At 40.9% G+C, this 9969-nt stretch overlaps 2 protein-coding genes and 1 long non-coding RNA gene across 3 annotated transcripts; 1 reads left to right on the top strand and 2 right to left on the bottom strand.

Moving 5' to 3' along the window:
• Nucleotides 1–214: 214 nt before the first annotated feature.
• LOC125561078 (uncharacterized protein K02A2.6-like) lies at nucleotides 215–4845 on the bottom strand. Its single transcript, XM_048724263.1, has one exon. It carries the CDS (start codon nucleotides 4495–4497, stop codon nucleotides 475–477), a length of 4023 nt encoding a protein of 1340 aa, XP_048580220.1. The 5' UTR covers nucleotides 4498–4845; the 3' UTR covers nucleotides 215–474.
• Nucleotides 4846–4992: 147 nt separating this feature from the next.
• Nucleotides 4993–6727, bottom strand: LOC116604536 (adenosine receptor A1-like). The gene is made up of 2 exons (XM_048724264.1): nucleotides 6285–6727; nucleotides 4993–6179 (listed from the first exon to the last, which is right to left on the bottom strand). Exons 1-2 carry the CDS (start codon nucleotides 6372–6374, stop codon nucleotides 5268–5270), a joined length of 1002 nt encoding a protein of 333 aa, XP_048580221.1. The 5' UTR covers nucleotides 6375–6727; the 3' UTR covers nucleotides 4993–5267.
• Nucleotides 6728–7421: 694 nt separating this feature from the next.
• On the top strand, nucleotides 7422–8936 carry LOC116604535. Its single transcript, XR_004291100.2, has 2 exons — nucleotides 7422–8031; nucleotides 8770–8936. It is a non-coding gene; the product is annotated as an uncharacterized LOC116604535 (long non-coding RNA).
• The last annotated feature ends 1033 nt before the right edge of the window (nucleotides 8937–9969 follow it).

Raw genomic sequence — 9969 nt, 5'->3', positions numbered from 1 at the left:
TTTATGAAAAAGTGATCAAAGGAGTGCCATTTTGAATTTATACAAACATCTGGACGTTTTGTGGAAGCCAATTGAGTGCCATGTTTTATGGTTGGCTAAACGATTAATATTTGCATCTATTGCAATGTTTGATGTTGTTTGAAAGTTTAGCCATGCATTTAACACATGTAATGTATTTGAGAAAAACCTTAGGATCAAAACGAATAAACAGTAATGGCGGACTCTCGTTGTTTATTGCTGTTACCCAGAAAACCTTGCGGTCATACAAACAGGAATCCCAAACATTACATACTGCCCCACCCAAGTTTACAACTAAAAGATACTTGCTTGCTGAGGCCAGTAAAACTATCAATTTTATACACACAACATGTCTATAAGTAAAAAACAACAACAATGTCCATGACAAGTTCTTGACAAGTTGTCAATCCATCAGATCCGGAAAAATGTACACAGTGTGTGATATGCTGCTTAAAATTAACATACATAGTCTTTGAGGTGAGTAGGTGTGGTTTTGAGTCGAGTACTTCTTCGCAGAGTACTTGCAGGTTCAGAAGCTGGAAGCTCTGTCTTCTTCGGTTCCAATGAAGGTTCTGGAACTGTGATCTCAGGTTCCTTAAATTCCTCTGGAATCTGCTTGGGTACAGTTGTTTGCATTGGAACTTGGGCCAATTCTGTTGAACTCTGAAGATCATTGGCGACTGTGGGTGTGCTTGTCCTCAGGCGAAGATGGTCAACATGTCGTCGAAACACTCCACCTGAACTGAGTTGAACGACATACGAAAGCGGTCCTGACTGTTGAATAATTGTTCCACATAACCACTTTGGACCATATGAAAAATTCTTGACAAATACTGGGTCATTCACTTGAAATTCTCTGAGTGGCACTAGATTGTCGTGTTGTTTCTTCTGTGCGAGCTGTTTATCTTCTACACGAGTGCGAATTGTGTCCTGACTAAGGGGGTTTACCAGGTCCAAGCGCGTCTTCAGCTTCCGGTTCATTAATAGCTCACCAGGTGTTTTACCAGTGGTTGCATGAGGTGTGGTACGATAGCTTAGTAGAAATCTGCTTAACTTCGTGTCTAAGTTTTCCTTTTCCCCTCCCATCTTCTTCATTGTTTCCTTGAAAGTGCGAACATATCTTTCAGCAAATCCATTGGATGCTGGGTGTTTAGGTGCTGAAGTGATGTGTTTTATGCCATTCTCAGACATAAAAAGGGCAAATTCTTCACCTATGAAGGCAGTTGCATTATCAGATACAATGATATCAGGCAGTCCATGTACTGAGAAGCATTCTCTTAACTTCTGGATGGTTACTGCAGCAGTACTGGAGTTTGTCTTGAATACCTCGATCCACTTACTATAGGCATCACCGATCACCAGGAACATGTGTCCTTCGAAAGGTCCTGCATAGTCAATATGTATGCGAGACCAAGGTCTAGACGGCCACTCCCACGGATGTAGGGGTGCAGTAGAAGGTGCCTTAGCATTACTTTGGCAGCTTGTGCAATCTTTCACCTTTTGCTCAATATCCGCGTCCAGGCCAGGCCACCAGAAATAGCTTCGGGCTAACATTTTCATGCGAACCATTCCAGGATGTCCATCATGTAGTTCCTGGAGAAGCTTGACTCTTCCTTGAGGAGGAATGACTACGCGAGAGCCCCAGAGTAGACAGCCATCCTGACAGCTAAGTTGGTGCTTTCTATAAGAGTAGGGCTTGAACTCAATGCGATCATTTGAATTGGGCCAACCGGACATTACTTGGTGTCGTACTGCACTAAGAATAGGATCTTTTGAGGTCCAACGCTCAATGTCCTTGACTTTAACGGGTGTGTTGACTTCAAGATGATTCATTACAAACATAATGTCGCCAGGCACTGGAACATTTCTAGTTTCATTTGGCAATGGCAGCCGGCTCAGGCCATCGGCATTACCATTTTTCTGGCCTTCTCGATATACTAAAGTGTATGAGTAGCCTGACAGGAATACCGCCCACCTCAATATGCGTGGTGAGGCTGAGGTCGGTATTTGTTTAGTTGACTGTAGCAGACCCAGCAGGGGTTTGTGATCAGTGTAGATGGTAAAACTCCGTCCATATAAGTATGAGTGGAAATTCCTCACCCCGAACATGATGGCTGCTGCCTCTTTGTCGAGCTGTGAATAGTTCTTTTCGGCTGGGGACAGAGTACGTGAGGCATATGAAATAGGACGTTCAGTCCCATCATCCATCACATGTGAAATAACACAACCAAGACCATATGGTGATGCGTCACAAGCAAGGGTTAACTCTCTTTCCAAGCTGTAATGCACTAGAAGTTGTGAAGAGTGAAGTGTGGACTTGGCTTGGTTCCAAGATTTTTCATGTGCTTCACTCCAGTTCCAAGGTGTGTCTTTGACTAACAGCTGATGTAAAGGAGATAGTATTGTAGTGATGTTAGGTATGTAACAAGCGTAATAGTTAAGCATGCCTAAAAAGGCTTGCAGTTCTTTCAGATTAGAAGGTCTCGGTGACTCTTGAATTGCTTTGATTTTCTCATCAAGGGGGTGGATACCATCTTTGTCTATGCGGTGTCCCAGGTAAGTGACTTCAGGTGCTTGAAAAATGCACTTCGAACGTTTAAGACGGACGCCAGCTTTGTCCAGACGTGACAGGACTTCTGTTAGACTTTTGAGATGATCTGCTGATGTCTTCCCGGCAATGAGAATATCATCTATTCGTACTACAACATTCGGAATACCCTGCAGTAAATTTTCCATTGTGCGTTGGAAAATCCCAGGGGCTGAGGCAATGCCGTAGCACAGTCTATTGTACTCAAATAGGCCTTTATGAGTGGTGATAGTGGTGTACTTCTTTGATTCTTCATCTAACTCAAGTTGTTGATAAGCTTGACTCAGATCTAGTTTTGTAAACTGCACTCCACCTCCAAGTTGAGCTAGCAGATCCTCTGTTTTAGGAATTGGGTAATTGTCAAGTTTGCTAACTTGGTTCAAAGTAACTTTGAAGTCTCCACAAATGCGTATAGACTCATCAGATTTGACAATGGGCACAATGGGTGTTGCCCATTCCGAAAATTGAACTGGACGAATTGTTCCTTCTTCTAACAAACGGTCCAATTCTCTCTCTACCTTCTGACGTCGTGCATATTCTAACGTGCGAGGTTTGAAGTACTTGGGTTTGGCTTGAGGATCAACGTATATCTTTGCTTTCACTCCTTGAATTGTCCCTAGTCCTTCCTTGAATAAATTTTCATGTTTCTTTAGCAGGTCAGACACATCAGGGGATACAACTTGAACTAGGAAAATCTCTGGCCATGACAACTTAACATGTTGTAACCAATCTCGTCCAAAGAGACTGGGCACCTTGCCTTGTACAACTATAACTGGCAAGTGTTCAAAGAAGTCCTTGTACTTGACTTCCACTACAAGCTTTCCTAAAACTGGAATTGTCTCCCCGGTGTATGTTTTCAAGGTTAGCTTGGTATCTTGCAGATTGAGAGATGAACCCTCAATGTTCTTCAATTGATCAAAAATGTCCTCTCCGATTACTGAAAGTGATGCACCAGTGTCCAGTTCCATTTGAACTTTAAGACCATTTAATTCAACATCTACTAAATACGGATTTTGGCGGTTGCCTTGACTGACAGCAAACAATGGAAATATATCTTCATCTTCTATTTCTTTATCAGTATCCAGGACATGAATTGCTGGTTTCCCTTGTTTTGGATGGTGGTTTGAATTTGGCTTGGTTGTCTCGGACGACTTTTTTGCTTTTTTGAGACATTTGGCAACAATATGTCCTTTCTTTTTACAATAATGGCACGTGGCCTCCTTGAAACGACATTTTGACGGGTGGTGATTTTTTCCACAACGATAACACTCTTTATTTTCGCTTTTAGAACGCGGTAAGGGCGAAGAACTGATCTTTTTTACAGATGCAGACGTTGAACTTAACGTAGAAGGAGCAGATTGAAGATCGGCCATGTGCTGTGCGGTCGTTTCCATAGACGAAGCAATGTCGTAAGCTTTTTTGAAAGTTAAGTTCTCTTCTGATAGCAAACGCCTTTGGATTCTTTCATTGTTAATTCCAGACACCAGACGATCACGCAGCATAATTTCCAGACTGCCACCAAAATTGCAGTATTCTGCCATGTTTCGTAGAGCCGCTACAAAGTCAGACACGTTCTCCCCGCTCAATCTGAAACGGTTATTGAACTTGTGCCGTTGCACGCTTTCACTCGGTTTTGGGTTGAAATGGCTCTTTACCAAGGTGCACAAGTCAGCATAAGATTTCTCTCCAGGTTTCGCTGGGGCCAGCAGATCAGACATTAATTTGTAGGTTTTTTTCCCTACCGAACTGAGGAGAATTGCACGGCGTATTTTCAAGTCATCGTCAGACGTAGTTACTCCATTTGCTTCAAAATAGAAGTTTAGACGCTCGATATACTGTTCCCATGAATCAGAATCTCTGTCGAATTCGTCTATTTTGCCGTAGGTTGCCATTTCCGAAATCCTCGTCGCCAAAAAATGTAATGTATTTGAGAAAAACCTTAGGATCAAAACGAATAAACAGTAATGGCGGACTCTCGTTGTTTATTGCTGTTACCCAGAAAACCTTGCGGTCATACAAACAGGAATCCCAAACATTACAACACACGTCTACCCAATAGACATAGTCCAAGGTAACTTTTCATTGGACGCTGAATTGGCACTTGGTGAGTAACACCATGATGGTCTTTTGTTCGATGGGCTCACAGCACCAAGAATCTATTACAAATAGCAGGCCGTAACAGGGGTTGGGGTAAAAAAAAATTCAAAAATTATAAGGAAATGACCAGTAGAGGTGTGGTTGTGCCCCCCCCCAATATTTTCTTAATGTTTCTGTATTGTGCTCCCCCAATCCTATGTTGCCTGCTACAGCTCTGAAAAGTGCTGTTTCTACAAGGTGAAGACAGCTGCATGCCTCCACCTATTTCTTTTTTAATATCTATTATATTATGCATGTGACGTCACTGATGGCCTATCCGTGGCTCCCATTGGCCCATTCAAACCTACATTCCTATTTGCTCCTATAAACCCCAACCGCCACACTTTTGCCTCCCATATACTCTACATTACTACTAATATTAAAAGAAAGGTTTACTTACTTACATCAGAGAAGCTAGTCACTAAGGTTCCATTATAATTGTGTTTTCAGAGTAAGCTTGCTTATATTTCTTCTATGACAATAACCAATGTTATCATTGTCAGTTTTCCGTTCAGTAGTGTAGAGCTCAGAGATTAGTCTCTATCCAACGTAACTTTAGTCTGCGCTGTGGTGGTTCATGTTCCAGACTTAATAGATTACTCTGTGTCAGCATGTACCAAACAGAGCATCTTCTCTCCTCAAAGTAGTCATTTGAAGTCCTCAATGCAATAGTACTTGCATTGGATGATTTCAAGTCGGTAAAAGCATTATTTGTCCTATACTTGCACTTCAAAATCTCTTGTATCGCTCGCCTAAACCGTGGATTTCTTGATATTAGTATGACTGGATGCAAAGCCGAATAGGAAAACCCGCAAACATAAGCTGCGCTTAGAAGCTTGGAATAATCTTTTATTTTTTTGAATTCCAGTGATAGAGTATCATAGAAAAACATTGGTATCCAGGCTAAAATAAATGAAATTGATGCTATAACAAGGGTAACGAGGTTGTGCTTTTGAGCCCGGACTCCATTGTTGCCAATGAACCCAGTGTCTTTCATCAGCAGCGAATATCTTCTCAGGTAAACGAACATCAACGGGTAGAGCATTGACATTACAATAACTGGACACAGATAAGTAAAACACAAGACGAACCCTATTTGGGTTACCTGAAGTATTGTAGTAGGGTGTTGGGCGTGACATACGAAACTAGCAGGCACCGATTCCATTATGTTCCAACCTAGAACGGGACCGATGTTACAGAGAATTGCTGCGGTCCAGGTCAAGCACAAAATCACCAATCCCCGCCAATGCGTGATGACTCTTTTCAACGGCATAACAACTGAAAAATACTTGTGTATTGCCAGTGCAAATAGCGTATACAACCCCTCTGTGCGGAAAATCTGCATCATGACACCGCTACTTTCGCAAAACGTATGCAATTTCTGCTTCTCTATAATAGCTGCAACCATGAGGGAAGCACAAAACCCCAAGCTTCCAATCTGCACGACAGAGAAATTAATAAAAAACAGGTTGGTTCTGGTTCTCATTTCGCGATTGAGTGAAATCACTGCGATAATGAAGCCATTACAAATCAAACCACTCACAAAAGAGGCGCATATTATGACGAGTTGCGTTACTTCTGAGCTGGTAAGATTTCTCTCGGCGTATTCGGTCAGGTTTTGAAAGTTGTTCATCTTGCGAAAAAGGGATAAGGGATTCAAAAGTCTTTGTGTAATGTTGTCCCTGCTTCTCTCTCTGTGTGCAGATTGAAGATAGAAGCGTACCAAGAAAGGGCGGTTCTCCGTGTTCCCGCAGGGTATTTCGGTGACTTCTCTTGTGTGCAATAACGTTGTTTTCTTGATTTTTGATAACTCAAACTCTGTTTAATCACCCTGTTCCACTTCGCTACACTCCTAATGCCGGTGTCTTTTGTTTACTAAAGTCAAATTGTGAATAAGCAATGAAGTTACCTATCCAAAGCTTTGCTTTTCAAGACAATATGCTTTCAAAAACAGTTATGTCTTATTGTGAGATTTCATATGCATACTCTAATTAGAAAGAACGCGCTATCTTCATTTGACTACTGAGCTTTCAAAACTTGTATGTGAGTTCGTCAAAACTTTAAACTATCCGTAAATCAATGTTTGGCTACTCAAAAAGGCAGAGTTTTAATCAAGGTGGATATATGGTCAAACAATATGGCATATAAATCTTAGCGAAGACAAAAGATATCTAACAAAAACCTCATATTAATCAAGAACCAGCTTCTTATCATATATATGCGATCTCATACTCGCGAACTGGGTGCTAGTCAAAACAAAGTGACGAAAAAAGTAAACCACAGTTTGTTGTAAAGTTCGGTCGTGCAAATTACCTGCAAATTTTAGCTCTTCTTTACTTATTTTGCTAGAGTTCAGTAGTAGACAGACAGACAGATTTCTTTATTGGTACCGTTGTAAAGACTTTTATATTAGTGTGAATCCAATAAACTTAAAAATTATAAGTCATTCAAATTCTCGGAAATATATATATATACAGACAAAAGAACATAGAGAAGATACTGATCCAGCCCCCTCCCCTCCAGCCATGTCAGATTACGTATTTCGGTATAGAAGAATTTGAAACCACCACCCATCCCTCCCCCTGGAAACCACCAACCACCCCTCCATTTGAAACCACTACCCACCCCTCCCCCCAACTTTCGCACCCCCCCCCCCCCCCCCCCACTTATGGGACCACTCCGCCGCCCCTAATAATGCTAACTAATGTGCCGTCATCGGGTTCAAAATACTTGCCGCCGCCCGCAGTTCCTCAAACCCTCAAACAGCATCATTCAACAATGCCCGAAGATCCAGCGTACTTTGCGGGCGCTTCGTTAAGTACACATGATCTTCGAGCATGTAATTCAGCCCCACCCATGGCGTTTTTGCCGTACCCGCCAAGGGCCGAAAATCACCGGGATTCAAAAAAGCAGACAAGAGATAAGTGCCCCATACGCACTAAATCAACAACAAAGCGCAGAAGTGAAGATTCAAACTTTATTCAAAAGCTTAGAGGTGAACTCCCTGTGCGCGTAGTAAAACCGCACGTTATGTTAGTGTTGTTGAAATTCAAACAACCCCGTTTTCCCTTTTCTGGGCGTAATATCAAGAAAGCTCAAATCTTTCTTTAGTCCCTAGGGTTTTCTGGATGGGATCCCTGTGTTTCACTTTTTTTCTTTTTGAGTATCTCAATACCAGTCTTTTTCCAAAAGTAGGAATGCGGTCGCCATCACCATCACAATGATCCAGGAACACAATCAAAATGGATCAAAATGAATGAAATGAGTACGAATGAGACAAGAACCATTAGGTAAGCAAACATGGGTACATTAACGAAACAAAATGTTGTGATAGCTTTGTCGAGCAAATTACACTGCAAACGACAATGAGTGAACGAGCTTTAATTTATAAAAGGTTAAAGTAATTAATTTTGTAACTTACCTCACTTACTTTAAGTTTATTGGGGAATGCATCATCACTAAGACAAGAATGATAAGTTAAGTTGCCAATTTTACATAAATACATTATGACATACCTGTCAACTCTCCCGCATTAGGCAAGAGTCTCAAGATTTTGGACCCCTTCTCCCGATCTCCCACGTTGAGCACCAAATCTCCCGCTTTTTAGCGATTTTTATCGCTTCCGAAAAATTATTCCATAGAAAATCGTTATTTTGCCTATTTTCTATTAAAATATTTGAAACAACTATTCCCTTGCGTAGTGCAATTTATCTAACACCCTCGTGAGATCTTTAAGTGGATTTGTTCGCAAGAGCTTTCTATACGGCGAACGACTGCAAGGTTAAACCCACCCCTCCCCTCAAAATAATGAATAAACCCCACCCTTCCCCCCAGAAAATTCTCAAGCCTTGAGATTTTCAGAGGTTGACAGGTATGTTATGAATAAAGTGTTTTTGTCAACAGCACACTATTTGTGTACATACTTTTTGTGTGTTTATTGATTCCTGTATTATTTGTTTCCCTGGTGACAAAAAACTTAGATATTGTTTGCCTCTCTCTAATTGTTTTTAATTTATATAACTTAACAGGAATTTTGAATGCTATAAACCAATTGGTTTAGGGATTTTAATGCCTTGGTACTCAAATTGAGAACATTAAAACCATGTACAGCAGAAATATGGATCAGCCCCTGATCCCACTCAAGTAGAAAGTCCACTTAAATGATAGAATAATAAGTACCACTACATACTAGGATTAAAAAAAAGAAAATAGGGACCTGGTACCAGTGTATATATTTCACTCAAGCCTCTTTGTATTTTGAATAGTTTATATATAACATCTTAGCTTTCCTGATTTAGTTGGTACTCAAATATAAGCAAATTACATTTCTTTTAAATTAACAAGAAGTAGAAAATCATAAATAGTGATAGAGAAAGTTAGGTAGCCTCATCTGCAGGCATCTCTGAACTTAAAAAAAACAAACATGAGGGTGAATTAAAACAGCTACATCGGCTTCCTGTGGTGAACATATTTCCTTGCTAAGGGGGGAGGGGGCAATACCAGACATTATATTAGACACTTTGTTACTCATTCCCAGCTCCTCAAGCTGTGCCCCCATCACCTCAGGACCCCCAAATAGCCTTGTTTTTTATGCTGCTTTCTGGGCAAAAGTGTTGCCAGCAGAGGTATTACGTAAGGGACTGTGACAGGCCAGCAAAAATTGTTGTCTTTGGATTCTTGTGATTGAAATAAAATTGCTTGTGAAAAATAGGTTGCTTGCAGGGTTGTGTACGTTTTTTAGCTCCATTATCACCTTGGCACATGCCCATTTGCTATATGCAAATGAGTATAGAATTAGCAAAAAAAAGGAAATTTTAAGGATTCTTCAACAAAAAGTGATTTTGCCCATCACTAGCTATGCCCTCATTAAGTAAAATGCAAAACACTAAACTCTTGCAAAAGTGTCAGAGTGCTCTTATGTGTTTGTGAAAGACCCTCATGTTAAACCCTACTCACATCTGTGAGGCGGGGGGGGGGGGGGGGGGGACACGGGGAAGTGCCCGCTTCATATCTCTTAAACCGTTGGTGTTATGACTATATATAACTCGTTACACAATGGACATGAAAAGAAAAAATTTATATAGACATATACACCAATGCTTACAAGGTAAAAGCATCAATCTGAGGCTTTTGAGGTTGTTTTGTTCTCTCTGAGGTTGTTTGTAGCCATATTGAACGGGGCATCACAATGACATGCTATAATTGTACTCGTTATCTAATGTCTTAAA

This window comes from Nematostella vectensis, chromosome 2 (assembly GCF_932526225.1).
Source record: "Nematostella vectensis chromosome 2, jaNemVect1.1, whole genome shotgun sequence".
Taxonomy (NCBI): domain Eukaryota; kingdom Metazoa; phylum Cnidaria; class Anthozoa; order Actiniaria; family Edwardsiidae; genus Nematostella; species Nematostella vectensis.
Note: the sequence above shows the minus strand (reverse complement) of the source record. Positions and strands in the feature narration are given on the sequence as shown.